The sequence below is a fragment of the Pleurotus ostreatus genome, assembly GCF_014466165.1.
Source record: "Pleurotus ostreatus strain PC9 chromosome Unknown scaffold_3, whole genome shotgun sequence".
Classification (NCBI taxonomy): domain Eukaryota; kingdom Fungi; phylum Basidiomycota; class Agaricomycetes; order Agaricales; family Pleurotaceae; genus Pleurotus; species Pleurotus ostreatus.
Genome location: NW_023503158.1, coordinates 2,483,033 through 2,510,036, shown reverse-complemented (window position 1 = coordinate 2,510,036; position 27,004 = coordinate 2,483,033). Strand labels below are relative to the sequence as shown.

General features: G+C 51.7%; 13 protein-coding genes across 13 annotated transcripts; 6 read left to right on the top strand and 7 right to left on the bottom strand.

The window, feature by feature from the left end:
- Positions 1 to 109: 109 nt before the first annotated feature.
- On the bottom strand, positions 110 to 3,323 carry PC9H_005436 (uncharacterized protein; the record flags this gene model as incomplete). The annotated part of the gene is made up of 8 exons (XM_036775009.1): positions 110 to 145; positions 201 to 210; positions 265 to 375; positions 427 to 460; positions 525 to 684; positions 750 to 1,857; positions 1,909 to 1,996; positions 2,081 to 3,323. The coding sequence occupies 8 exons, from the start codon at positions 3,321 to 3,323 to the stop codon at positions 110 to 112; spliced, it is 2,790 nt and encodes a 929-aa protein (XP_036633511.1).
- Positions 3,324 to 3,821: 498 nt separating this feature from the next.
- Positions 3,822 to 4,965, bottom strand: PC9H_005435 (uncharacterized protein; the record flags this gene model as incomplete). Its single annotated transcript, XM_036775008.1, has 6 exons — positions 3,822 to 3,981; positions 4,037 to 4,097; positions 4,152 to 4,200; positions 4,255 to 4,491; positions 4,547 to 4,795; positions 4,855 to 4,965. 6 exons carry the CDS (start codon positions 4,963 to 4,965, stop codon positions 3,822 to 3,824), a joined length of 867 nt encoding a protein of 288 aa, XP_036633510.1.
- A 453-nt stretch (positions 4,966 to 5,418) lies between these two features.
- PC9H_005434 (uncharacterized protein) lies at positions 5,419 to 5,830 on the top strand (the record flags this gene model as incomplete). Its single annotated transcript, XM_036775007.1, has 3 exons — positions 5,419 to 5,469; positions 5,518 to 5,664; positions 5,720 to 5,830. The coding sequence occupies 3 exons, from the start codon at positions 5,419 to 5,421 to the stop codon at positions 5,828 to 5,830; spliced, it is 309 nt and encodes a 102-aa protein (XP_036633509.1).
- A 778-nt stretch (positions 5,831 to 6,608) lies between these two features.
- NEM1 (Nuclear envelope morphology protein 1) lies at positions 6,609 to 8,011 on the bottom strand (the record flags this gene model as incomplete). The annotated part of the gene is made up of 4 exons (XM_036775006.1): positions 6,609 to 6,760; positions 6,842 to 6,956; positions 7,011 to 7,127; positions 7,178 to 8,011. The coding sequence occupies 4 exons, from the start codon at positions 8,009 to 8,011 to the stop codon at positions 6,609 to 6,611; spliced, it is 1,218 nt and encodes a 405-aa protein (XP_036633508.1).
- Positions 8,012 to 8,651: 640 nt separating this feature from the next.
- Positions 8,652 to 10,080, bottom strand: PC9H_005432 (uncharacterized protein; the record flags this gene model as incomplete). Its single annotated transcript, XM_036775005.1, has 7 exons — positions 8,652 to 8,702; positions 8,765 to 8,918; positions 8,973 to 8,999; positions 9,063 to 9,210; positions 9,287 to 9,494; positions 9,552 to 9,764; positions 9,826 to 10,080. 7 exons carry the CDS (start codon positions 10,078 to 10,080, stop codon positions 8,652 to 8,654), a joined length of 1,056 nt encoding a protein of 351 aa, XP_036633507.1.
- Positions 10,081 to 10,436: 356 nt separating this feature from the next.
- Positions 10,437 to 11,383, bottom strand: SNF7 (ESCRT-III subunit protein snf7; the record flags this gene model as incomplete). The annotated part of the gene is made up of 5 exons (XM_036775004.1): positions 10,437 to 10,510; positions 10,562 to 10,676; positions 10,732 to 10,846; positions 10,921 to 11,098; positions 11,206 to 11,383. 5 exons carry the CDS (start codon positions 11,381 to 11,383, stop codon positions 10,437 to 10,439), a joined length of 660 nt encoding a protein of 219 aa, XP_036633506.1.
- A 747-nt stretch (positions 11,384 to 12,130) lies between these two features.
- On the top strand, positions 12,131 to 14,333 carry GLK1 (glucokinase; the record flags this gene model as incomplete). The annotated part of the gene is made up of 11 exons (XM_036775003.1): positions 12,131 to 12,294; positions 12,345 to 12,386; positions 12,446 to 12,481; positions 12,536 to 12,642; positions 12,723 to 13,012; positions 13,094 to 13,193; positions 13,246 to 13,334; positions 13,405 to 13,815; positions 13,872 to 14,047; positions 14,107 to 14,228; positions 14,293 to 14,333. 11 exons carry the CDS (start codon positions 12,131 to 12,133, stop codon positions 14,331 to 14,333), a joined length of 1,578 nt encoding a protein of 525 aa, XP_036633505.1.
- Positions 14,334 to 14,513: 180 nt separating this feature from the next.
- On the bottom strand, positions 14,514 to 15,650 carry PC9H_005429 (uncharacterized protein; the record flags this gene model as incomplete). The annotated part of the gene is made up of 3 exons (XM_036775002.1): positions 14,514 to 15,203; positions 15,254 to 15,378; positions 15,431 to 15,650. 3 exons carry the CDS (start codon positions 15,648 to 15,650, stop codon positions 14,514 to 14,516), a joined length of 1,035 nt encoding a protein of 344 aa, XP_036633504.1.
- A 149-nt stretch (positions 15,651 to 15,799) lies between these two features.
- OST2 (oligosaccharyltransferase complex subunit epsilon) lies at positions 15,800 to 16,273 on the top strand (the record flags this gene model as incomplete). Its single annotated transcript, XM_036775001.1, has 3 exons — positions 15,800 to 15,993; positions 16,048 to 16,146; positions 16,207 to 16,273. The coding sequence occupies 3 exons, from the start codon at positions 15,800 to 15,802 to the stop codon at positions 16,271 to 16,273; spliced, it is 360 nt and encodes a 119-aa protein (XP_036633503.1).
- Positions 16,274 to 17,237: 964 nt separating this feature from the next.
- PC9H_005427 (uncharacterized protein) lies at positions 17,238 to 19,134 on the top strand (the record flags this gene model as incomplete). The annotated part of the gene is made up of 10 exons (XM_036775000.1): positions 17,238 to 17,367; positions 17,427 to 17,608; positions 17,665 to 17,778; positions 17,840 to 17,859; positions 17,910 to 18,215; positions 18,266 to 18,360; positions 18,415 to 18,443; positions 18,498 to 18,651; positions 18,705 to 18,843; positions 18,915 to 19,134. The coding sequence occupies 10 exons, from the start codon at positions 17,238 to 17,240 to the stop codon at positions 19,132 to 19,134; spliced, it is 1,389 nt and encodes a 462-aa protein (XP_036633502.1).
- Positions 19,135 to 20,695: 1,561 nt separating this feature from the next.
- On the top strand, positions 20,696 to 22,695 carry PC9H_005426 (uncharacterized protein; the record flags this gene model as incomplete). The annotated part of the gene is made up of 10 exons (XM_036774999.1): positions 20,696 to 20,785; positions 20,842 to 21,078; positions 21,143 to 21,305; positions 21,355 to 21,438; positions 21,497 to 21,593; positions 21,645 to 21,771; positions 21,831 to 21,944; positions 22,000 to 22,174; positions 22,231 to 22,486; positions 22,539 to 22,695. 10 exons carry the CDS (start codon positions 20,696 to 20,698, stop codon positions 22,693 to 22,695), a joined length of 1,500 nt encoding a protein of 499 aa, XP_036633501.1.
- A 1,266-nt stretch (positions 22,696 to 23,961) lies between these two features.
- Positions 23,962 to 25,157, top strand: PC9H_005425 (uncharacterized protein; the record flags this gene model as incomplete). The annotated part of the gene is made up of 3 exons (XM_036774998.1): positions 23,962 to 24,203; positions 24,257 to 24,742; positions 24,809 to 25,157. The coding sequence occupies 3 exons, from the start codon at positions 23,962 to 23,964 to the stop codon at positions 25,155 to 25,157; spliced, it is 1,077 nt and encodes a 358-aa protein (XP_036633500.1).
- A 253-nt stretch (positions 25,158 to 25,410) lies between these two features.
- PC9H_005424 (uncharacterized protein) lies at positions 25,411 to 26,427 on the bottom strand (the record flags this gene model as incomplete). Its single annotated transcript, XM_036774997.1, has 1 exon — positions 25,411 to 26,427. One exon carries the CDS (start codon positions 26,425 to 26,427, stop codon positions 25,411 to 25,413), a length of 1,017 nt encoding a protein of 338 aa, XP_036633499.1.
- Between the last annotated feature and the right edge of the window lie 577 nt (positions 26,428 to 27,004).

The following is a 27,004-nucleotide window of genomic DNA, read 5'->3' as shown; positions in this document are numbered from 1 at the left end:
GAAATCGATGCAAGCTAGATGCAAGTAAAATAATGTGACCGATGCTCACAGATGATGCAGGTCGACAAAGTTTGGGTCATAGGGATACAGAAACAAGGCGATGCTTGTTTTAAAGAATGTCTCGGAGACTCATAGGAACTTCAGGCTATAGTAAATGAGTTAAGCATCAAAATAAGGTCAAGGTGTCACTAGGAACTCACGCATTTGATCCTAGGATGCAGACATTGAGTAAAGGTTTATTCTGGCCATGTAAGTTAAACTCACTTGTAAAAACACTCTATAGAACGTAACATTTCCACGTCACCGCCAGTAGCGGTAACAAAATTTATGACGACGCCAGCTCGGGCGTAATTTGATGCAATAGCGGGGGCAACGCTGTAATAGACAATTCAGCAATATTGTCGCAGATCAGTGTTTCTGACGAACCGGTGGGCATACTCCTCCACTGCCTTTGGAAGATCTTGAAAGGAAGATGATTCAGATGGGTATAGACAGCAAGCGAGTGAATGGATGAATGAACACACCGTAGTTAATAATGAGAGGAACATGAGAAACTTCAGGCGCTTTAACTTGGACGTCGTAAACGACCAGGACCTTGGTGGTCGGCTGCCTCATGATGATGGACGACGAGTTTCGGAATTTATTCAAGGCCGCTAATTTTGTGCCTGCATTCATGTCCCCATGCTAAGGTGGGCGGAGCAATCGGTCCGTTAGTTTATATCGAGTAAGATAACTAAGTTGGGACTTACCAAAGGAACTGCCTCCAGCCCACGACTTGCCAACTTGTAGACAACAGAATCGAGTGCAGTCATACCACCAACATGTACGATTGCCTGAGAGACATCGAGGTCGTCAAACAAGTCCGCCAGCGCATCCAATTTCCATTCACGAGCCTGGGCCGTTTCAGCGCTTGATGTCCCTCCTCTGCCAGAACCGATGATACCTAGGCCACCAGCTGGATTGCTAGGGTCCGCCCTACCACCACCTGCCGTGAACGCAAGATATAGATAGTATTGTCGAAGTCCGCGAGAGCCTTGGCTTCCTTCGGACTGGCTGACATTGCCGTCGCGGCGAACAAGGACTCGGACGGGCTCTCGAAGCTGGATGGCCGTCGCGAGATTAAGGACATCTTGCGGTACGGTGTTCGAAAACAACGCGGTCTGACGCTCGATAGGCTGAGGAGTTGTGCTTTGACCATTATCTGGATTAGGGGAAGGTGCCAAAGAGAATCTGCGGCCTTGGGGCTGGAATGGGGAGCCGATGGGAGGCGAGACACTGCTCGCAGAGTCGAACGATGAGGACAACGATGGCTGTTGGGAAATCGATGGTGTTGCAGAACCCGTGCTCAAAGGGCGCGTCCGTGGAGGTGGCAAGAGCTTCACAATATTGAACACAAATTCATGCAAGTTGCGCGCTATAAGCTGATCCACTTCATCTAACACCAAGAAGCGAACATCTGAGCCGACAAGTCCACCTTGAACCGTAAACAAGGCATGCAACTTCTGGGGCGTTCCGCAGATGATGTGCGGCATGTTTTGCTGCAGCAGTCGCAATTCCTGGGTGAGGTCACTTTGATTCGCCGAAGTTGCTCCTACACCCAAAGCAGACCGTACTCCAATTGGCCCGCCCAGGTCCCTTATCATGCGTTGAGCCTGTGTGGCTTGATCGACGGTGGTCGAGATCATAATGACGAGAGGGCCGCGGTTCGAGGGACGAGTGTTGGCTACAGCGATCTGAATGGCAGGTATCACATAGGCGGCGATCCGCTCCTGGGTGGGAGGTGCTTGTGCAATGATGTCAGCACCTTTCAAAAGGAATGGCAATGCTCGTTGCTGGATTTTATTCGGGGGTCCCACGCTGCAGATCCTTCAGTTCGCGGGACTCAAAACGAGGAAGAAAAACCCCCACCCAAACTTGCTCAATGAACGTAAAAGCTCAGGCGCCAGTGCCAATTGGTCCCACTTCGTAATCTGCGGTCCTGTATCCCTTTGTAATCCTGACGCGAAGTTATCGTCCAGAACCTGCATCGCCGAAGGTTACGTCAGTCATAATACCGCGCGCATGGGGTAAAATCGGTCACTTACCCCCGATGAGTCCCTGCGGACAAGACCTGAAACTGAGCGCCGCTTATCTCTAAGAATGGCATCCTGTCTGCTGATGATGTTGGGATCGGAAGGCCGCATGGGAAGGTCAAGATTCCCAGCCGACCATGTACGCATGGGCGCGCTGGGCACGCGTGGTGAAGGCCGCATATCAGGCCGACTAGGCAGTCCATGTCCCAAGATGTTCGGGGAATGGATTTGATTAGGGGCAAGGTCTGCTGGAGAGTAGCTGGCGGAGCCCAAGATACGTTCATTAATCGAGTTTGCATTCTGTAATTGTTGGGTTTGTAGCGCCAGGAGCTGGCCGACAGACGAAGTGAGCGTGTTGAGGCGTTGGGAAATGGATGTAACATCATCCACAGGGGGCGACTGATTGGGTGCGATATTGCCAATTGATGGACGATGTCTGCCAAGCGAAGGGGTGAATGTTCCGTTAGTCGGAGCGAACGGGTCTTTGAATTCTGGTTCACTGGACGACGCAAGAGTACGCTCAACCAACAAGCTAACTTTGCGATTGACATCACTCAAGTCCCGTTGAATGGCACTGGTGGCGTACTCGCATCGTTGAAGCCTTTCGAGGATACCCCGGATGACGGGCGATGACCGTAGCTGTGCCTCCAAACCAAGGTGATCGCTACCCGCGAATTGGCTGCCTGAGTCCAGTGATGATACCGGGGAAGAAGATGGGAAAACGCCAGCCGGCGCGCCGTGTGATGAACTGCTTCTATTGATGGCGACGGGGGGTGTAGAGAACTGACCTCTGGCTTCCTGTTGCATGGATGAGAACGGCGAAGGTGACGCTTGGTGTCCGTTCGTAGGAAAAGGTCCGGGTGTGATTTGCGTGTCCTCGCCCTCTGGCAACGACTCTAAGCTCCCCAACATGCTCGGTTCCCTCACCCGCGTCTCGATACCAGGATACGGCCTGCTGGCATCGACCTGACGGAATGTGGGAGATCGACGCACGATATCCACCGAGACGGGCGACTGGCGATGGTTAATATTGGGTTCGTTGGTGCCACCCTGGTCGCTCCTGGGCGGACTGGGCGACGACCTAGCCGAACGGTACTCTGAAGGCGAGAAAGAAGACATAGAGCTACGATCTTGGTCCCGGGTTTGAATCTGAGGACCCAGTGCCAAACCACTGCCGCCTTCTTCACTGGATCGAATGCCTCCAGGGAAGAAAGGCATAGAGGCAGGGTTCAGAGCAGCACTGCGTGCCATTGCTCACAGAAGCTGAGAGGTGGCAACTGTTGCTGAAATAATCAAACGGTAGGATAGACTGGTGTTTCGTTAGTAAGCGTTGATTGCAACATACGGCAACGAAAGTGGCTGATCCCACCTCTGACAGTCGTGAGGGTGGTCGTACTAGACAGATTCCATGCAGCACTACTCTGGGAGGAGGCCAACAGTGGCTGTTGGAGAAAGAAAGGTGAAGAAGTTGTGGGTGGCTGTCGCGGTCCGTGTTCAAGTTGCGAATTGTTTGGAATTAGCCGAACGATTTGCCAACGGCACCTTAACCTTACCGGCCACCAATATTCGAAATTCGCAGCTACCACGAGATTTCAGCATTTCTACACTAGTACAGATTCGTAGGTAGGTACACAAAGGAAATAATAACGAGAGTGTGATTCGTGGGTTACAAAACGACAGTGATAGTGACAGCAGCTAGAGCTACAGATAATGCAGATGTAATCAAAACAGTTCTGACAGAAAAGAAATTCACAAGACGGTCTTGGGGAAGGAAAATCCAAGCATAACATGCCGATCCTTCTTTGGCACCGGAGATGGAGAAGGTGGACGATCAAGTCGGTGACTGCCAGCAGTACTTCCAATGACAAGTTCGGTCGGTTGGTGAAGGGAGCGTTTGGAACGGGCAGGGCTGCGTAGACGTTTTCATGAGATGCTTGCAAGACATAAGCGTTTAGGGCACCGACTTTTTGGCAGTGTAGGCGTCGCCTCCCGATTTCTTGCGTTTCGCGAGCTCTGCTTGACGTGCTAGGGGTAACATAATCAGCCTTTACTGGTTGTGCCTCACACGAGATGCCATACCGTCAAGGATTTCTTGAACTTCCGGGAGATCTGCAGGTGATACCGTCACCTGTTTCAAGATGGTGAGCACGTCGAAGATATGCTATCCCGATTCGAAACTCACAACAAGCTTGCACCCGTTGAGGGAAGTTCCGTCTAATTTCAATGCTTTACGGGCGGAGGAAGAACGGGCAAATTCAACGGTGGCATACTGCCGATTTCTTGAGTTGCGCAGATCTGGCTTGACTGCCCGGCCTATGGTCACAGCCTGACCGCGGCTGCAGCGTAGCTGGATGCGCGTTACGGTCCCGCACGGTTCGAAGAGCTTCCTGAGCTGGTCGTATGTCGCGGCGGGATTGATCTATACAAACGATTGCTCAAAAACGAAATCCCCCTCAGATTACACCCATACTCACGTTGCCGACATACACAAAGTCCCAGATAACTCCCGCAACTGTGAGCCTCTTATCAGCAGCACCCTTCTTCTTGGACCTCCTTGCAGCCATTTGAATTTCGATGTCCTTCTCTAGCTGGAGACTACCCGACCTTGATCGCCGGGATTGTAATTGTCCCTTGCGATGGCCAAGGTTCTTCTTTGGGGCTGGCGGTGGTGGCGGGGCATTCCGACGGTCTTGAGCCCCAATGTCGGCAATGTTGGATGTTCGCTATATCATTCCCTTGAATCAGACATCATCGAACCAAGTACACGGTTAGGAAAGCATACCTGCAATGTAGCCACCGGAGTAGCGGGCGCACGCGCCGCACGGGCGTCGACAGCAAAAGTTATCCTTTGCTTCTGGTACTGCCTGGCTCGGGACCTGGTGTTGATGACCATATCTTCGTCGGTTGGATTTCGCGTAGAGCGTAAATTTCGTAGTGAATAGCACAAATATGCAAGATTCTGGGGAGAAGCAGTTCGAGAGTAGAGTTCTAGTTCAAGGATGATGTTGCTGGTGGTTGAATAATTGTCCTCGGTTTATATGCCCTCAAAGTTGGCCTTTCCGGCGGGTCAATGCAACGGGCCAAGAGCTCGAAGCCACATATAATCCCTTTGAAGGAATTGTGGCCGTTCGCGGAGCACAAGTGAGGGCCGTTCGTATCCAAGCGGCAGGAGCCCTCACGAAGTGGCCTGCTAAAATTAGAGAACAATAGACTCCTGCGAGCAGGAGAATTGGCCGTCGTAGAGGTGATCATTGTAGTCGCGGCGAGTAGTCGACCTTATAGTTGGCACAGCCACATACATTTGAATTCTCTGTGCGTGGGCGCTTAATTCTCAGTCCCCGCCACGATGAACGTGAAGACAACTTACCGCAGCGTCCTTCGGGAACTCTATAAATCGGTGAGCTCGTGCCATTGCACCTTCACCAGCCGCTGACCTTAGTTCCAGACAATAACACCTGGTAAAGTCAACCCAGAGCTGAAGTCGAGCTTCCGTTCAATATTTGACAAGTATCGAACGACCAAGGATACTGCAGTCCTCGACCGGGACCTGGAAAATGCTGTTACCTTCATGCGAGCGAAGAGGGAGCACAAGGTCACTTGTTTTCTTCGAGGCAGAGGTGACTGCGCGCTGACACCATTCACCACAGCGACTACTAGACCGGTATAACCCACTCCATGACCTCACGGAAGAGGAGAGGATAGAGGCGACAGCCCATAGAGTCGGATTCAACATGCCCAAAACCCATGCGCCATCATAGCCTGCTGGCCCGGCAAAAACCATCTTGCGAGCGCGCAACCACATCTCTTCCACATATATCAGCAATACGGGGACATTCATTTAACCTATTTGAACGTCATATCCATATGTACCCAGACTGCGCGGTTTTGGCTTCCTTGGAAACATGATAACGCGTTAAAGTCAATCTTCTAAACGGTATACTCGGTTGCGACGCGTTCTACACCCTCACGAAGGCATCTGATGACCGCTGGAATGGAAAATTCATTTCTGTGAACCAGCCCAGGATTTGACCTAGAAGCAGAAGACGCTCCCCCTGCGCGCTTCTCCAACCTACCATCTAAGAATATACTGTCTGCTCATATCTCATCTCGCACACCATCGGAACCTTGCCACCAACTAATTCTATTGTACATCTGGTTTCAAAACGTGGAAAACGAAATATCAATGCATGCACTATAAGCAGATAGGTGCTGTTAGCAAAACTAGGCAATGACTAGGAGTGGTCGGTATTTGCGTATTGGTGGTATATATATTCACTTGAGCCGTGTCGTGCGTAGGCGTAGGCCAAGGTGAATGAGGATGGTCGATTAAGTTAATGATGATGACGATGTATAGCTTTAGGTTCGATTGTCCACTATCGACCGAGGGGATGACAACGAAGGTTACTATGATGAGAGCCCAAGAGACGATGCGCTAGTGATATAGTCTATGTACAGTGGATGCCAATGCTTGGGATACCTATAAGTGATTAGAGTCGAGGGAAGGAAGTGGGTTGTGGGGACTTCGAGGAACGAGGGTTACGAAGCGAACGAAACGCCCCCGGCTGTCCGGAGACTCAGTACGCGTCGGACGTCATTCGTGAACCGTAATGAATCCAGTACGGGCAGCAAATCCAATAACGCCTCATCCGCGGGGTCATTTGTCCAACCTTCTATAGGAATTCCGTTCGCTACAGAGATTGCAATCAGTAATCAGTAATCAGTCCAATTTCACGTAAAAGACGGGAAAACGAGGGTGATGACGAACACACCTTCGTTGATACGATAACTGATAGGCGAATTATCGATTAGGCATACATTAGATAAGTCTTGCTCGACGACGGCGAGGTCCTTCGTGTAGGTGCCGCTGGGGAGTTGTGTACATGACTGGGGATGAGGCCGTCAGAAGGGATGTAAACAAGGACCGCGGGTGAAACGCACGTCGCGAAATAGGCGTCGGCCCAGTATACCTCGGCCCGCATCTAGCCAGTCAATGACAGGATCTGCATACTCTTGCATGGATGCCGTGAAGATGACCAATGTGTACCAACTTGATACCTGCGCAGAACGTTATAGCTTATTGACAATCATAGAAGGTATAGGCATACCGTGCGCAGGAAGAAGTCTGCAAAAGGTCGTTTATAGACATGATACACCGTGCGCTTGCCCCCCAAGATAACCTCTACTGTGTGTCCTGGTCCGTTGTTCCGTCTGCCAAATCCAAAGAACCCGCTGCTTCCGCTCATGGGCATCGGGCGGGACGTAGAGTGTATGAGGGTTTCGTCGAGATCAAGAACCAGCGTCTTCCTAGGTACTCGTTGGGGTTTGCGTGTAAGCATGGGCGTCTGGGATCGCGATGAGGAACCAGAGTCATTTGGGGGATTATTATTACTTGAGGGATGAACTTGGGAAGACAGTGGGCTCCCAACGTGTGGTGGGTCTGTATGGTGTCGGCCGAGGCTCGGATGCTCTTCGACGACAATGTCTCTGGCGACCTCCTTCCCCTTTTCACTGATCTCAAAGTGGATTGAGCCTTCCGAGGTGGGCCACCAGCGCAGTCGTGTCGTGAACGAAACCCATGTCGAGCACAGTGCATCCCATGCGGCTACAAATACACGAATGAACCGCACCACCGCCTGTACGCGTGTCTGGCTCAGCTTGGGGGCTGCCGACGCTGTCTTGGACGACGATGCGCGGGGCCGTAACGACGCAAGGGTAGGGAATTCCGATGGTGACGAATGCGAACGTGGAGGCGGCGACGCCCTCCCCGGCTTGCGGGGCGGTGGAAAGAAGAAGGACCTCGTCGACCACGACCGCTTCAGCGCTCCCTCGCCCGCTGCATGCTCCAGGAAAGCAGATTTCGCGGCCGTCGGCGTAGATGGTGGGGTCTTTGCTGAAGCCAGGACATCGAATTGACGTGACAGATAAGTCAGGGAATTCATTCGCTGAGTGTAGAGAACGGTCGCAGCCGCACGCCGTGCCTGCAAAGGAGAATTATGAAGCCAGGTGGGTGCAACGAGGAGAGAAAGAGTGGGTGGGAGCGTTGTGCGGTGGCGCAGCGGAACCAACTTCAGTGGATGAGTGCAGTCTATATTCAGGAATTGATCACTGCCACCCCAGTGATCTACCTCTCCCCAATAATCGACTACTTTTGATCACAGGGCCTCGGCTACAGTACTCAATGGTCCGGTGCCTTCAGTATCGATTCCGCTTCCTCAAAACGAACGTTTATTGGCTACAAACGTGAGCGCTGTATTCAAGCTTTCGCTCTGCATCGTCTCCACTCGCCAATCAAGGCAACAGCACAACGCATGCTCTGCTCTGTCAGGGAACTACGGTACGTGAAGGCTGATGCGAGTTTATGGTACGATTATCGTCCCCATTGGAAACTCCCCACATTTTCCACTAGTCAGGGGGTCACTATGCCGTTGATGAAGATCCGACGACACCGAACGTGTAGGTTAGGTACGAGTGGAAGACGGTGGCGACCCGTGTCACCTAAATGGTGTTAACGGTACCAGGGGAGGGGGTTTTCTTCAGAATCAAGGCAGATGTAATAGTCAGATAATGCACAAAATTATATCATACAAATTCTTTCAGTTTGTTGTATATAATACGACTCCGAATCGTCGACTGCGGGGAGCGCGTTGAGTGCCTTGCGTACGTGGGGAATTGGGGAAATGATGTAAACGTACCCAATAGAATAGCGGTTTCATTATCTTCGCCGGCGGGTCCTTCGATAACTCCATGATTATGTCGGATGTGCGAAGGCACACGCCGTTGAGGCTATCAACGACTGCAAATATCCAACGGCGTCCGTTGGTTAAGCAGAAGGATGCGTGCGTAGACCTACATTCCTCTCATTAAGTTGAAGGTCAAGCTTTGTTCATACGTGGTACATACGATTTTTGTTCTTCAGTGCAGTGAATTCTACATCGCAATAGGTATATTTAGTTAGGCAGATTATGTAGAATCAGTCTTTGGAGAGCTCACAAGACAAGACAACGTGCGACGGCTTGTGGTATGTACTTCTGCAGGTCGATCTTCTGTCCGAGAGCCTCCAGGACCATGAACGTTTCTTGCGACGAGTCCGAGTAGCATCGCTGAATACCTATCGTCCTCAGCTCGCCTTTCTTGTAAGCTGCTCTTGATTGATCTCGTCAGCGTACTGATGCATCTCAATCGCACGCAACAACGCCAGGTAGAGTGGCTCCTACCTTCCAAGCGTTCATCAGGGTGCTCCGAGCCGTAGTCCGCGTGGTGGGTCAGCAGGGTGGTGTATTCCTTGTAGTCAATCCGCGCTGGGTTGGTGATCTCGCAGAATCGTGGATCCAACTGGAGAAACAGACAGATGTGAAGCTGGTCACAGATGTCTGATAGCTCGAGGATCCACCGGTTCACGAGAACACGGCTCCCAATCTCTTCCTACCATCAGAGTTTCAGGTCAGCCTGTAAAGCTAAAGTAGTAAACGTATGCCTCACTAGAGTTTCGATGTGGCTGTTAGCGTTGATCAAGTATTGGCGTAGCTTGGGGCGCTCCACTAATCGCTCTAGCACTGTTTTGAACGAAGGCGGCATCATAGCTTCGAACGCCTCCGCTAAGATGGGGCCGAGTTCCTCTCCTGGGATGATATGATCGGTCTGCACGCCGAGATTCTTCATATCGACATCGTTCACAGAGGTGAACGTAGCGTGCTGTCAGCGTTCGTTCCGTCAGCACTGGATCGTATGAGCAATTGGTTGGGCGCAAACGCACCCTAATAACCCGTCCAGGATTCTCATCGCGGAACTCCTCGATATCCTCGACCTTCCTAGTGGTCTGTTCCACAATCTGCGAGAGCTGGTCAAACTCGCGATACCCCGCAAGTTCCGGCTCGTTCGCTATGAGGGTGCGGATGTCGTTGAGCTTGTCCTTCAGCTCCCGTATCGTGTCTGTGTCGGCTTGGTCGAGACTACGGGTCGTCCCCGTCCCCGTTCCATTGCCCTTGCTTCCACCCTGGGCTTTGCCCATGTCGTGCTGTGGATGGTCTCGTGGCTTGACCGCAAGCTGTATAAGATGTCAGATTGAGGCATTGAGCGCCCTCCCCATGCCTGATGGACATGGTGTCTGTTATCGGGGTTGAAAATCAAGGTTATCAATCATCTGCGAGTCCAATTCCGCGGTCCGTACTCACACACCGTAGCTAAATCCTTCTAAAAAGCGGACTTGCAGAGTACGTAGGGAGAAGATACACTTGTGAGTAGCTAATGTGATGAAATCATCTGAATTAATGGGTCGCAAAGGGAAGATGATGGGGCAATAACATAATAGATGTACAAAGGAAGGAAGAATGCTGATAGGCCAAAGGTATGAGTGTGGATATACGGTTACATGGCGAGTGAGGCTTGCAGCTCCCGAAGCTGGGCATCTTCGTCGTCTTCGACTGCGGCGCGTTGTGGTGCTATGGGAAGTTAATCACACTGTGGGAGTGTACGATGATAGAACCGCTTACGCTGAGTAGTCTTGACCGCGCCTGGTGGGGTATGTACGGGGACATGGTCGGCCCCCATCAATCTCTCGTTCAACTGGTCCTGTTCTAGTTCTTCTAGCTCTGCCTTCAAGTCGGCCTAGAGTGATAGCGGCGTCGATGAGCAAGGGGTGGCACACGTAGGAAGTACTCACGTCGTCCAGTTCCATGCCTCCGTATATAGGATTCGATATCGCCTCTCCGATTTCGTTCGCCAACTCCCGCTGTTCGGCCATCGATTGCATCTGCGAGTCCACATCACCCATCGTCCTGAGTCATATCGCAAGTCCGCAGTCAGCACCGCCAGCTCAAAGACTACACCAGAGGTATAGCAGTATACGTACATTTTGCCGTGTATGACCTTGAGTGCGTCTGAAGCCTTCTTCATTGCGGCCATAGTCTCAGCATTCAGGTTGGCGGACTCTAGTGTGTTGACTTGCATCTCAAGCTGCAACCGTGTGCCCTGTAGTCGATCCATTTCTTGCTCGCTGGCCTTCTTCCGCCGTAGAGCAGCAGTCGCAGCTAGATTACATTGATTTAGGTGCAAGTCAGCACTGTGTTACTCGCTCGAGCAGAGGCTGCGGGGCCATTCCATTGCTCGAAGTGTCTTGTAGTACGAAAGAACGCACCAGCCTTATTCGTGACTGCATTCGCCCGCGCGGCCTTGAGCTCGGTATCGATCTTCTTCTGCAAGTACTCCTCCTTCTTCTCTATCATCTGCAGCTGTTGCCGCAGCGTCACTATAGCATCCCGTGCAGACTGCTTCGGGTCTCGACGGCCGCCAAAGTAGCTCATAAAGCCCATCATGGTAGAGTGGTCGTGTGGTATGTGGTGGAGACTGACTTGTCGAACGCAAGTAAATGAGTCGAGTGTTGTGTTGGTAGAGAACAGAGGCGCCGGTGCTGCAGCGGAGCTGCCAAGATGTTCCCGATTAGGAAACATAAGTACAGGGGTAGTCAGGGGTACACTGTGGGTAGTCCCATCGCGAAGCTTCTGACCAAAGCTGCAACGAATCCTTCAGCGAGAAGATACTGGACCTTACCCAGGGAGCCCCAGCTGCCACAAAAAGTAAGTGTAGCTCAACTTATGGCACCCAAATAAGGCGGCAGGACACAGGGGTAGTCAGATATCTTGAAATACGGTTCAAATACGGTTCTCCGAGTTCAAGTGCACCAGCGCATACGACGGTATTTGCTATTCATGGAACTTTACAAAAGCCTCCGGGCCATCGGTATGAACCCCGAGTGCCGACGCCCAGAAGTCCGAATTTCAACCGTTGCCTTGAAGGCATACTCGCCTCCTTCCAATCATGAGCCATCCTGAAAGTATCACGACGACGACGGCCATTCGAGGCGTTGGCGAGAAAGTTTGGGCATGAATTGCCAAAGCGGTAATGATCCTGATTAAAATGGTAATCAAGTGACGTAAATAGATAAATAAACATGATAATCAAGGCGCGTCCGCCCAATTACCCCAGACACCAAGCCCTTTCCTCAACCACCACCATCTCCGTCCTTCCCCGTCCCCGACGCCTGCGCGACATCGCACACGACGATGGCCTCCACCTCTGCACTGTTCTCGCATGATGCCCAGCGCGTATTCGACGACATCGACCGTCATTTCCAGCTGAGCAAGGAGACGCTCGTCGAGCTCACGCAAGCCTTCATCGACGAGTATAGACTCGGACTTGGGAGCTATGGGAAGCCAATGGCAATGATGTGCGTCTCAAGTGTTTGCGTGAAGATCATCTAATATTTACACTGTGTAGCCCGACATTCGTCACGGGCGTCCCCGATGGTACGGAGACTGGGCAAGTCTTATTCGTTCAGTATCATGGAGACAGGATTGCTGAGCGTGCTGTGTTTACAGTACATTTCTTGCCCTCGACTTGGGGGGCACCAATCTGTGAGTTATACTACATCAAACTCAACGACGACCTCCGATCGTGTGCCCCATTAGGCGCGTCTGCGAGGTGGTACTGAACGGCGACAAGACATTCTCGCTGCGGCAGCAGAAATATAAGGTCTCTGAGGAGCTCAAGACCGGCGAAGCAACCGCCCTCTTCGGTTCGTCGTTGCCTATCTCGTCCCGCACCATTGCCCTTCTAACTCCACATCACCCCCTCCGCTCGCCCTGGCATGCGCAGATTATCTCGCGGACTCTGTCGATGCCTTCTTGACGGAGAACACGCCGTCGGAACCCATTCCACCCATGCGTGTACCCACCATGCCCATGCCCGGATCACAAGATGTCGTGCATCTAGGCCTGACATTCTCATTCCCCGTGGAACAGACCGCCCTCGGTGCGGGCAAGATTCTCACCTGGACGAAGGGCTTCGCCGCCAAAAACGCCATCGGGCACGACGTCGTTCAACTCCTCCAAGATGCTTTCGATCGCAAGCACCTGCACGTTAAGTGCGTTGCGCTGGTAAATGACGTACGTATTCGCATTCCGAGGGGCGAAAGATTCGAAGTGTTGCTCTAGTGCTTATCGATGTTCGTTATCTTCCTATTGTAGACGGTCGGCGCATTGCTTTCCCGAGCATACACCGCAGGCGGATGCATTCTGGGTGCAATCTTCGGCACAGGAACGAACGGAGCGTTCGTAGAGCAAGTTGGTAGGTGCAATACTTCCTCAACGAAATATCGAATGTAACACTTGAAAGATAGCCAATATCACCAAGCTAGGCAACTCAGACGCTGCTGCCAAGGGCGGGCTGATGGTAGTCAACACCGAATGGGGGGCCTTCAATAACTCAGTGAGCAATATTCATACTCAACAGAACAATCCAAACGTCCTGACTAAACACCTTCCTTCCTTCTACGTAGCGATCACATCTGCCATCGACACCGTTTGATAATGCTCTGGACCGCCGAAGCATCAACCCTCGCTTCCAAGCCTTCGAGAAATTCGTATCCGGAATGTACCTCGGAGAAATCGCTCGCAACATCATCATGGCCTTGATCGACGCCGCGCCGAAACCGCTCCTTCTTAGCGGGAAGTTCACGCCACTATTGAATACGCAATGGGGACTGGACACCAGTGTCATGAGCGATATCGAGAATGCATGGGAGGGGGAGAAGCGCACGGAGCCGTCGCCGGAGGATCATATGCCCCCGTTTACGGAATTCGAGAGCAAGCTTTCTGAGAATGTGAAGGCGAGGTTGCAGCGGGTACGGAAGACGATGGTGCAGCGCCTTGGCTACGAGGATGAAGATGTTACTCTGAGAGATGCAGCTGTGAGTCGCTTGGACAAGCAGAAGGAAAACTAGCTAAACGGCAACTTTTGGTATAGATAGTCAAGTGGGCGTGTGGCCTTGTCGCGCGTCGGGCAGCGTTGCTGAGCGGTGTCGCGGTTGCCGCTACTTTGATACAAACTGGACGCGCCTCCTTGCCCGCCGGCCACGACAACATAACCAGCTCTGAAGGTGCGGAGGATGAAGAAAAGATCGGAGTTGGCGTCGACGGCAGGTAGGCATCACCCCCCCCCCCCCCCCCCCTAATCCCTGGGCATACTCTGATTACCGCAGCTTGATCGAACACTATCCTCACTTCGAGCGCATGATGCGGGAATCACTAAAAATATTGGTCGGGGAGCACATCGAGAAGCGGGTGGACATTGGTATGGCAAAGGACGGCAGTGGTGTCGGCGGTGAGTCCTCCTTCTATCTTGCTCAATTCTTGCGTTGTTGATATTGACTGACCTTGCTGTATAGCTGCGTTGTGTGCACTAATGGCGTCCAAAGAAATGCAATGAAAGGTGGTTGTGGTTGTGGTTGCGACAATAGAGGGATTTACGACCGCAGATTGATATAGCAATAGCGTTATTATGTATATGTAAAACCGGCTGGATGCAATGTATATCAAGGTAATCGGTACCGTGGACTACGACACTCCCAAATATAAGTAAGATGTTACGCACTTAGTCGTGCCGAATCTAAACGTTTCGCATCTTGGTCCAGTGCTTCTCGTACATCTGGCTGACCTTCCCCCAGTCCAACACCGTCCAGAACTCCTTCAGCCACTGCTCCTTGCCCCACACACCGTACCCAGCGCTCAACCACGCATGCTCGTGCAGCGACACGCAGAACAGGGGGAGGAGCTTCTCGCCGACGTTGATGAGCTCGACTTTCGAGGGCGAAACGTACGTGGAGGGGTCGTAGTACGACGGGGTGTTGGCTACGGCCGACGACGAGTGCAAGTACCGTGCTAGCGGCTGGTTGGGCATCTGCGCAGACGGCGAGCCACTCGCGCCGGACAAGGGCGACGAGGGGAAGACACCCGGCGGCGTGCTTTTCTGCAACGGCGCCGGCGTAGGGGCATCGAAATCGTCCGCCCCATCCCACTCCTGCTGCATGCTCTCACCCGCGATCAGGCCTTGGTCCGGGTTGATATACGAACGCGAGCGTATCAGGAGTGTTCCTGAGCCGAGGGTGGGGAGGATAGCGGTGTTGCCGCGCGTGTCGCAGACGAACCACAGGAATCCCGCGGACGACATCCCCGAGGCGGCGTTGACGAACGTGTCGACGAAGTTTGGGAAGCTGCCCCAGTCGTCGCGGATGCGGTTCAGGAGCGCGTTGGATATTTCACCCTCGTGCGTGCGATGTGGGGGTTTTGGTGGGGGTTTCTGTGGAGATGGTCAGTTGTCTGGTTCATTGTAGTTACGGCGAAACGCACCAGCTGGTCCAGGAAAAAACTGTTATTTAGCGCAAGACTTGCGTAGTTGAAGATGAGAGCCTGGGGGCGGTAAGCAGCCGTCTGAATGACTATGTCTGATATGCGTTTGCCCGCAAGGTCGGTTCCTGGTCGAAATTCATGTCACTGGCGCATCCGGGCATTTTAAGTGCTACTCACTGGCTATCTGCTCATTGAGCCTCTCCAGCAGCCCCTCCTGGTAATCCTCCGCGACAACCTTCAAAGCCTGAGGCGGCAGAAAGTTTCCGAGGCCCTCCTCGATGGAATACGGAAGGGGCCGTCTCCGGTGGATGCTACGCGTCCCCCACGCCCGAGAGGGTAGCGAGAAGACTGCAGCTCGTCGCGTGCATTTTGAGGTGGCCAAACGGAGGCCATTCATCGTCGAAATTGTCGCGTTGAGACGCTCCGAGTCCGCGCGGAAACAACTTTTTCTGCGTGAGAGAACCTGGGCGCCTACGATCAGCCGCTGAGACCACGTCGGCCAGCTCACTTCTGAATTGCGTTCTGCATACAGAATCTCGCCGTATAATGGCCAAATCACCATCGTCGTCGCCAGCGCAAGTGACAGTCGTCCAGACGCTGTGGAAGGCGTACAACGAGCAGACACCGGACCGCCTCAAGTTCGTTGATGCGTTCCTGTTCTTCCTCATGCTCTCGGGCATTGTGCAATTCACATACTGTGTGCTGGTCACCAATTTCCCCTTCAACGCGTTCTTAGCGGGGTGCGTGTTTGATGTCTTTGCGGGCATGCGATGGCTTACATGGTGGCTCCTTAGCTTCTCTAGCACTGTTGGTCAATTTGTGCTGACCGCTTCGCTGCGGTCCCAAGTCAACCCCGAGAATAAAGATGAATTCAAAGAAGTATCCCCCGAACGGTGCGTCACTATAGTTATCCAGATGAACCAACAGGGATAATAACATTACGGACAATTCAGCGCCTTCGCCGACTACGTGCTGGGCTCTATAGTACTCCATTTCTTCGTCTTCAACTTCCTTGGATAAACGCTGCACCCTGTATACCTGTGAAATAATAATCACAAACCAAAAGCTTCATTGCAGTCCGTTATGTTGGATTCCAACTATACACATAGATAAAGAGTAAGGCGCGAAGAAGTACGTGCGATGCTATGAGAATGGTGTGATCAACGTGGTCAACAACTGGGGAGACCTGCCCATACTATGGTACAAGGATTGACTGAGACAAGATGATGGTTCAGGTCTAACGTTTCCGTTCGAAGGACTCCGACCTCTGCATTGAAGGTAATTAGCATTGAAGGTGATTAGCCATGTGGGAAATATACAGCAGGACAGCACGGACCCCGAATATCACCACGGCGAAGTCAAACACATATTCTCCTGGTGATCCATGGGCGTGAGCTGGGTCAAATCGAACGGTATCATAGCACTCACCGAATTCTAGATAAGAACGTAGAAGCTCTTCGACCATATTTTAGTTTACAGCCGTATCACCGTGTGACCGAACAAGCCAAACTCACGACGAATGTCCTTGTTAGGGACTTGAGAGAGTGCAGGGCTACATCAAAGAGACAGTCAGTGCCAAGAACAGCAGGTCGCACCCAGTGGCACACATACGTTAAGCCCGTCGTTCGCCGGATGCCTGCAAGGAAGGCGCTAATTAAGAGGGCATCGAAGCCTATATGAACAAGCTTTCCCAGCATCGTCTTCTCCTACGGTGAGTGTGCTGCAGTTGGGCGGTGCAAGGGCTGAGCTCGATGTGCTGAACGATGAGGACGACGGCTGAGGCAGATGGCGGTAAGGTTGAGAGAGTGCGCCGGCCTCTGTGTGGTTCGCCGAAAGAGGCAATTGCCTTTTTGGCGTGCCAGTGGCAGCGTCATAATTTTGGCCACCTTGCTGGTTACGCCTTGCCACGACAGCCTCACGTCCCCGCGCGCTTTGACCACCCCCGCACCGCTTTTTGACCAGCAACCACCACCATCTCGACACAATGGCCTCCTCCAGGCCACCGTCCCCTACTTCAAGAACGGAGTCGCCGTTTGGCCTTGGCTATTTTTCAGTCCCGTTCGAGCGGTTTGCACGCGAGGAATCAGATTGGGCTGGTGCATTTACACTACTAGGTGCGTATGATAGGCTGGCGGCCCACGAGGTTATCTTGCTCAAGTCCCTTTGTGCTTAGACACGATGGAGACATTCTTCGACTCACATATCGACCTTTTTCAGCGGACGCTGCAGAAGCAGCTTCAAAAGCACAGCGATAGGCTCAAGCTGAAGGCAGAAGAGGCCTTGAAGCTTAGGGAACTGTCGGGGGACGCGTTGGTGGAGAATATGGAACGTGAAGTGAAGAACTTCAAGCTCAAGGTGAGGGATATTCAGTGGCTAGCCAAGGTCTCGCGATGGCTCATCAGTTTTCATAGGTTTCGACGCGCATGACGGTTCTGGCGGCTTCCTGGCAGTCTGCTAAGGTCGTGAGGACAAGAGAGAAGCTTTCTTTCTTCTTTGGAGTCATGACACTGCTTTTCTCCGCTCTGGTACGCCTCCTTCCCTTGGGCGTATATTTGATGTGCTGACGGCCCCATGTGTCTCCGATAGATGTTCGGAACGGACCCCCAGTATGCCCTCAGTCGCTTCTTGATGGTCTCCTATACTGATAAACCACTAGATGGATTCACGTCGCGTATACTGTCCTTGGGTTATACCTTCTTCCGCTACGAGCCTACACGTACAAGAAACGCGCATGGCATTACTTCCTCTTCGACCTCTGCTACTACGTGACAATCCTCAACTTCATCTTCCTATGGGTATTCCCCTCGAGCCCGACGCTATTCATCGCCTGCTACTGCCTCTCCCATGGCTCCCTGGCTAGTGCGGTCATAACATGGCGGAATAGTCTGGTGTTCCACGATTCCGATAAGGTCACGTCATTATTCGTCCATATCTATGCCCCATTTACCTTTACGACGATCCGGTATGTGAACAAGTCCACGATTGGTATGCCATCGATTGACCTAAATACAGCCACTTCTACCCTGATGCTGAAACTCGTTTCCCCGCGTTGCGAGAGGTACCCCATCTAAATCCCGGCAAGGCCCTGCTCCTCAGTGGTGTTATCTGTATGCCGTCCCCCGCTAGTTATGTCGATCCGCACTAATAATCACCGCTCATAGATGTGATCTGGCAAACATTGTACTGGAAGGTACGCGTGAACCTTGTTTCTAATCAGTGCTGCGCTCACTCAAGTACCTACTAGTTTGTATTGATTGACCGCCGCGCTAAAATTCGGTCGGGACAGCGGACGACGTCGTTCTCGTTCCTCCTGAATGACAAACGCGGCGTAATCGGTAGATCACTCTCGTCGGTCCCAGAGGCCTACAGAGAACTCGCTTTCATGGCCGGCCAATTGGGTCAGCAACCTCTCTTTGCCTTCCTTCAAAAACTTACTGAATGTCACTGACAGTATACGCCATCCTGACCGAACTCCCTGCCGTGTTCCTGCTGTACAAGAGCCCCTTCTGGAGCGGGGTCTTCCTCATCGCGATATTCGCTGTCAGCGTGTGGAATGGCGGCGGCTTCTATATCGAAGTCTTCGGACGCAAGTAAGCTTTCTAACTTTAATACTCTATTTTATTTGGCTTGGTGTCTGATGTATGACGTGATTGCCTTTCAGGTTTGAGCGCGAGATGGAGGCTCTGAGGAAAGAGCTGGCTGAGGCGTCCGCTCGGTCGTCTGGTCAATCGAGCCCAGCAGGCATGGATACCCCGCGCACGAAGAGCACCGACGACCTCTCCGACGGTGTATCGCCGCTCATGATCTCGACGCCGTTACCCATGGACTCCCAGGACTCGTTCTCATCGCTGGACACCACCGAAGCGAAGAAGGATCAATGATCGTTTTGGCTTCTTACCATTGGTACTTTTGTTTTTACGATGCCTGCAACGATTTATGTTTATAGAGGATTGGAGTATAGTATGCGACTAATGTCCTCGAGGATTGTACCTTATGTATTGACTAGTTGGGGCTTTGTATTTATTGTGTCTGCAAAGCCCATGCTCGGCGTGGTTGAACGTCGTATTCAAACTTGCTGGACCGTATCGATACCCATGTACTGCGCTCGATGCTAGTGTTCAACCGCTTCCTTTGATGAGGCCTGGAGAAGTCTTTCAGAGTCCGACTGCCCAGATCGCAGGTCCTAGATTTCAGGAGCTCCTACGATGCGACCAATCCTTACTATTCGTGCCAAAGTCGTGCACAGAAGTGGAGCCCAAGGCCGATGTTGTATTCAAGCGGACTGAAGCAAAGCAATATCCCCTGGATTAATTCTCGTGTACCTCCAGGAACTACCTTGGGACAGGAGAAGAGATAGGAGTGTCCCGTGACTGCCAATAAACTTCGAAGCATCAGTGCATCAATGATCCTGACAGCGACAGTACTCAGTACTACGTTCATCGCAGTGATGAACTTGATTGAACCTCAAGTATCGAGGACATTCTGAGTGTGACGGTTTGCAGGATATATATCGTTTTCGCTCGTGGCTAACTACTTCATTTTGTAGATGTTGGAATGTCGGTATGCTAAAGTCGGACCGACCACTCGCTTCGGCCAACAAGCCAATTGATACCTGATTCGACGACGGGTGCAGACCTGCTGTCGAGCTATAGGATCTGTCCTAATACTGTGTGCTTCCACTTTCGGCTACCGAGGCCAAAAATGATACTTTACCTCGCGATTTGGGCAAGATACCGACTCACAGAAATACGGCACAACCCGAAATCAATTTTGACCTGTCAAGACTTGGGTAGATGCACATCCCTCCCTGCATCATAGAAGTAATTCTTGGGTCACAAACTGCTCAAAATAGCCCAAGACGCTTTCACCATTCCTCGCAAAAGCTCCAAGGGTGGATTACGGAACCACGGGGGTCCATGCTTGTCGCCGTCTTTGACGATGTAGCGTAGGCCATATCGAGTTTGAAAACTGGTCAACTATCAACAAAATGGCTGATAATAGATAATAGCCTATTGATCTGTGCACACCAGACATGGTCTTTCGAACTGTGGGGCCCCGGAAGTTGCCCGGAAGTAAACAGACCAAGACTGGCACAGTGAGCCGTCCACATGGAAATGTCGCTTAATGTTTCTCATGTGTTCTTTAGCCCGTCGGCATGGCTCTCTTCTTCTAAATGATGAGAGTTGGTATAGAAGCAGTACAAGTCTTCGAGCCGACGGATTCACTGGCGGGAAACCTACCCATTGTACGTGTAAACCGTGTTTCCTCGAGGAGCTATTCTGACAGTATTTTTACCGCACCTTCTCCACTTTTGCCTGGATGTGGGAAATGCATCTCCGGGCCCCGTTTAGTGATCGTTCTGACACTCGCTTAGCTGCCAGTGTGACCCAACTATAAAAGCAATCCGTTGGAAACTAGGCTTCCATAGCTATTCGAAATTCGATGCTCGAAGACACTCCTTACCTGTATCTCGCTGGCGCTGGTGTTTGCATCCTCTTGACCAACCTATGGCTTGACTACACTACTCCCAACGTACCCTTATTTCCACTGACTCTCGAAATATCACTGTCTCACATTTCTCTTTGCAGCTCAAATCTATCCCCACCGTTGGTCCATCGGGACGTTTGACTTCCTTTCTGGGTGTCTACAGATACCTCAAGAATGGACAGGCTGTTATACAAGAGGGCGTCGAGAAATACAAATCTGCCATCTTCAGAATTCCGATGGTGGACAAATGGGCTGTTATTGTTAGTGACAGCAAGTCCATAGATGATATTCGACAAGCTCGAGATGAGGATCTATCGTTCTACGATGCCGTCAATGATGTATGTCCCCGATTTCCTTATGTTTTGGCCTATTACTGAAGACGACTTCAATCTACTACAACAGGGTCTGCAAACTGAATATATCGTGGGACGTGATGTCACCGATAATCACTACCACGTTGAGGTTGTGAGGTCAGCTCTCACCCGAAGCCTAGTCGCCCGATTTGGGGATATACGGGATGAAATTGTGGCGGCCTTTAACGACAACATTCCTTCAAAACCCGGCGGTAGGGTCGCTTAGTGATATGCGAAGCGCCTTGCTAACCATCTCCTCAGAATGGGTTTCAGTATCCGCATTGGAGACAGTCATGCAAGTCGTTTGCCGAACAAGTAATCGCCTCTTTGTTGGCCTGCCATTATGTGAGTTCAAGAGCGCTACTCATTCTCATCGATGTCGACTGACTGTCCGCCACCATAGGTCGCGATCCCGACTACTGTGATCTTAACATCACCTTTACCATGGATGTATTCATTCGCGGGGCACTGCTCAGTTCAATGCCGGCATTCATTCGCCCGTGAGTACCATCAAATCACACTCTAATACATCTCCTAATCTCCTCTCTTAGGCTTATAGGCCCTCTAATGTCGCCTATGTCTTCAACGTTCAAGCGGACGGAAAAGCATCTCCAGCCGCTGCTTGTACAACGCATCGAAGAAGAAGAAATTCTTGGCAAGGACAGACCCGATAGACCTGTGAGTGCACTATCTATTTCAATCGTACTAGACACATAAATTGATAATATACAATTCAGAATGATCTGATATCCTGGTTAATCGATACCGCTCCAGAGGACGAGAGAAACATGAGCTCGTACATCAAGCGTATTTTGGTCGTCAATTTCGCTGCCATCCACACATCGTCCAACGTCAGATCCATTTCCTGAACAAGTGTTATCTATCACTCATGACGCCGCTGTGCAGAGTTTTACTCAAGCCCTCTTCCAGCTTGCTGCCCACCCTGAGTATCTTTTGCCTCTAAGAGAAGAGGTCGAAGCCATCATAAGCGAAGAAGGATGGACTAAGGCCGCAATGGGAAAGATGCTCAAAATCGACAGCTTTATCCGTGAATCGATTCGATTCGAAGGTTTAGGTGCTCGTGCGTACTTCCTTCCGGTTCTCCCTCGTCTAGTACACGCTGACATTCACACGCAGTTGTCATGACACGCCGCGTCGCCAAACCTGCTGGCTTTACCTTCTCTAACGGTACACATCTTCCTCAAGGAACTTTCCTCGCGTGCGCCGGGTGGTCTGTTCACCACGAAGCTAACATATACCCAAATCCGATGGAATTCGATGGCTTCCGTTTCTCCAACATGCGTGAAGATGGGGCGGCGACAAAGCATCAGATCGTAAATACAACGACAGAGCATCTCGCGTTTGGCCATGGGAGACACGAGTGTCCGGGACGGTAAGTACATAATGATTCGTCTCTGATACTTAATTGATCATTGCGGCGGCAGGTTCTTCGCAGCTAACGAACTCAAAGCCATGCTTGCCCACGTTGTGCTGACCTACGATGTCCGGCTCGAAGGTGATCTACCTGGCAATCGGTGGTTCGGCTCTGCCGCCTTGCTCAATAAGGATGCTCAGGTCATGTTCAGAAAGAGGCAGGTCTAACTTTGTCAGTAAGACGTCCTCTGGTGCGTAAACGACGTTGTACATATATTTTCGACACGCGCGTTATCTATCACAGTAGCTTTCGTTCGCAGTGAGAGGCAGTATGTCCGTGTTATGTTGAGTTGGGTCTAGATAATGTAAGATACATCGACAAAGTTGCTCTATAAGTTGATGATTAGTGAACTGAACGATGCGGCGCCTTGATGACTTGACATCCATAGTAGCAGTGTATCGCCCGAAGTTAACCATTGCACAACTTGGAGAGGTATTCGTCGTTGTTGATGTTGGGTGCATTGTTCGCTGACTTTGGTGACCTATAGTGAGGAACTTCAATATTGTATCCGAAGATGATAGAAGCGACTGTTTAGTTGGCTGGCACTATGGAATCATTCTTGCCGGAGCTCAGGCCAGCGCATTCCAGCCTTGGGCCTTCATGCCTGTTCGTTCGTGCTTGCCGTCTCCGAAAGTTGCGGTCCGCTGTAAGGATTCAGTGGCTGTAGTTTGATTCTACCCTGATCATACCCATTGGCGCCGCCTCAAGATGGTCTTCGTATTCCTTTACTGACATCTATTACCCTAAATGGACCGTACTCGGACCGTACATCTCCCAAGAACGGCTTGATATCAGGATCTGCGCCTCTGCTGATCCTTCCTAGTACCAGTCGGGCTCTCAATGAAAGTGTCTGCGGGAAGCTCGTTCTTACTGCCAGCACAACTCAAGCTCTCGAGCGCGTCGAGTACTTGCATTGTTCCGATCAATAGAGTGAGAGTCAATCGAGAGCATAGTTTCGAATAGTCGGGGCGTTCAATATGACCGTAGCCAGGTTGGTAAGTGACGAGTAACTTCTCTTTCTTCTCTGCTAACCCGGTATCCAGTCAAGCAATCGACCATAGATTGAAGGGAGCGTCGATCGACCTGCCTAGTTCTACTGTGGCTCCGTTTACGGACGTTTTCCTGGAGACAGAACTTCGTTACCTGTGATGCCCCAGGCCACCTGGCGACCATCGAGGGATTCCTGCCCTCCGTTTCCTATAAAACCCTGTGCTCTCTGGCCTGATACAAGCAGCCTCACTCTCTGAAGCACTCCCAGACAAGATGGTCTCAACAGGCGAGTACATCTGCTCCTCTTCCCGTCACGTCATACTTATGCACATCTGCTTGCGATCAGCAATTTTCTTGCCTTTCGTGAGTCTCGTTGTAGCACTTGTTGCTTTGGCGGCCCCCGACGCCCAGCGTAAGTGCTAGGAAAGACGGACACGTTTGTCATGCTGACCCATTACACAGTGTGCGCCCGCGGACAGAACATTGCAGACACCACGCCGACGTGCAAGGTCACTGCTACCCCGAGGGCGTTCCAACCGGCCTTGTTTAACGTCTCCAAGTGGATCTGGACTGGTGAGAATCCGGTTCCAGGCGGTAACAATATCGTCAGCACTCGCCCTTTGAGGAAGAATATTACGACTCCTTGCAACAAGTGCGCCGTCTGTGCCACCATCGTGATAGCTTCGTAAGTTCCCCTGATATGGAATCTATTGAATAACACGCTTAACGAGATACTAGTGATGATGCATCCACAGTCTACGTCAACGGCGTTCGTATTGGCTCTGGCGGGACCCCGAATCAGGGCCAGGCCTTGTTCGTGGCATTGCAACCTTCCTGGAACCTCTTTGCCATTGCTGGTCAGAATCTGTTCGCCAACACTCCAGCAGGTATTATGGCCACGATCTTGGTCCACTTCTCTGACGGTACAACCGAAAGCTTCATTACTGATGAGTCGTGGAGAACCCTGCCCGCTGCGCCTCCCGCGAATTTCCAACTCCCATCGATCGACGACAGTAATTGGGCCTTCGCCTCTGTGCAAGGGACGTATCAGAAGTCAGTTTGGGGGCCACTAGCCCTACCACCCGTCCTTCCCCTCCGTGGCTCAAATTGGATTTGGACGACCGACAATGTGAATGGCGTTGCCCCTGTAGGATCCCGAGCTTTCAGAAAGACAATTAATGAATGCGCCAAAGTCGCGGTTTGCGCCACTGTCCTGATCGCCGCGTAAGTTCTACACTTCGTCCTGGAGCTTGAGCTAGTGGCACTCAACTCGAGTATTCTACGACGAAGTGACAATCACTATACATTGTACATCAATGGAGGCGTAGTTGGATCCGGGTCCAGCTACACCGTCGCCGATGCCTACACGATTCCTAACCTTCACCCCACTTTCAACACCTTCGCCATCAACGCCACAAACGATGGCGGTCCCGCAGGTGTCATTGCAACTATTCTCATCACGTACCGGGATGGTTCGAACGAAACACTCGTCACTGATGGCAGCTGGAAGGGCATCCAGAAGATCCCTCAAGGATTCGAGCTGCCCATGACCGATGACTCTGGTTGGGAGAATGCGAAGGTTGTTGGTGCTTATGGGATTGCACTGTGGGGTACTGGTATGGCTATCCCTAGCGCTTAGGGTGTTAAAGGCGTATTAAAGGCGTGGTCTACAATGTGGCAAGTATGGAGGTCGGCATATGTAGTATTCGGCGCTTCATCACAATACACATTTGACGAGACCCTACCCTTGTTGCGTACTGGAGGTAAATTGGAAGCGATTGAAATAAAATCAATGGTGTGGTATATTACGGTAGCAACAAGCTGGGTAGCGCAGACAGAAACGTTCGCATACCACAAGTCACATCTTGTTTAAGGAAGACATTGAAGGATGATTACATCCCCAAATCAGCTCCCATTGCACCCCAATCCACAAACTGCTCAAAAAGGGTATCTTGGGAAAGCGACAGGTCCAGCGGATCGGAGGCGGAGAAAGCAGTATTTGTGTGAGTGTTTTGCGCCAAGAGTAGCTGGGCGTAATTTTCCGCGAAGGCCATATTTTCTCTAGAGGCCCGTATAGAGCTCCGGACTTGTCTGTTATCCGTCGACCCCATGTTCACGTCAGAAATCTCATTGAGCGTATTTGGGATACCACTGGGCTCGTATCGCCCAGCAGCCAGTTGTTGATCTAACGGCGGGGACTCGGGCGAGGCATGATTCCAGAGCGGCGGCAGAGGACCTGTCCAAGTATGAAGGGAGGTCGGCCAGGTTGTGCTTGACAGAAGTAATGAGGAGCCTGAGTAATTCAAGGGCGGTGGACTGCCAAATGGCTCGACCAAGGGAGCTACGGAGTCGTCAATAAGTGCTTGAAGAGATGGAGACAACACCAATGCATCGAAGCTGTCTCTGCGACGTGGGATGGCGTGTGGCGGCGAAGCACGGCGCGTAGCAACTGGATCGATAGCCAGAGGAGCGGTCGTGGAGGGGTCAAAGCCTATTTCGTGCGTCGAATAACTTAGTGTATGGGCAGCTTCATTTGACGAAATCCCCAGAATCTCATCGTCTGTTTCTCGCGTTTCCTCAGAGTGTTTTCGACGCTTCTCCCGACGACCGAGCTTGCAATAAGCACGAATGATGTCCGACGCCATATACCATGGTTTCTTCTCTTCCCACGTCATCGTCGCCCAGGCTGCCTTGCATCCGGTGTAAGTATTCCTACGGAATATGGTGTAGGCAGTTGCGCTCGGGCGTCTTTTGCCCTTGAAATCTGATGCGGATGCATTGATGACACGGTTGATGAGTTGCTTTGTCTCGGGTAGTGATAGGATGCCAATGGCCTGTTCGTGATAATCTGGCACATGCGCATTCGGTTGGCGAGGGTGAGGAGAGGAAGGAGGAGACTGATTCTGCATAGTTAAGAAATTGTCGGTGGAATTGTAAGTAAGGCGCCACTATCCTCAGAGTATTTATGGCCCATCAACAAGCTGAATATTGCGGCAGTGAGTTTGGCGAGTGTTCTGTACGCTTATCGATGCGCGCAGTAGTGCGCCATATTTCAGGCTGTTCACCGAACGACGCAGATTCCTAAGAGAGACCGTCAACGCCACTGGCGCCACGATTGAGGGTGGACCCAAGGAGAGGCGGCATACGCCTTGCTTCCGAGCGTGTTATGTGCTGTGTATAGCAGTATCAGTAATCCGTATGCAGATTCTTACTTGGCCATGCCATGTGCTGGATAGTAGAGAGTCAAGTACGAGCGGGAGGTCTCAGGCCACACGGCCTTCATACTTAAACATAGCTCCTAGGTTGGCCGCTACTCACTACCGCGACTCTGTGGATAGGTTCTGGCAAAAGAAGGGAGCAACGACCTCGTCCCGCTTTGTGGAACGAAACGAATGCCAGATCTCGTCCTTCCCAAAGTTCGTTCCTATAGCTATCAGAAAAGTCAGCCTTTTGTAGCAATGGTGGTCGTACCTGCGTCGCGCTGTC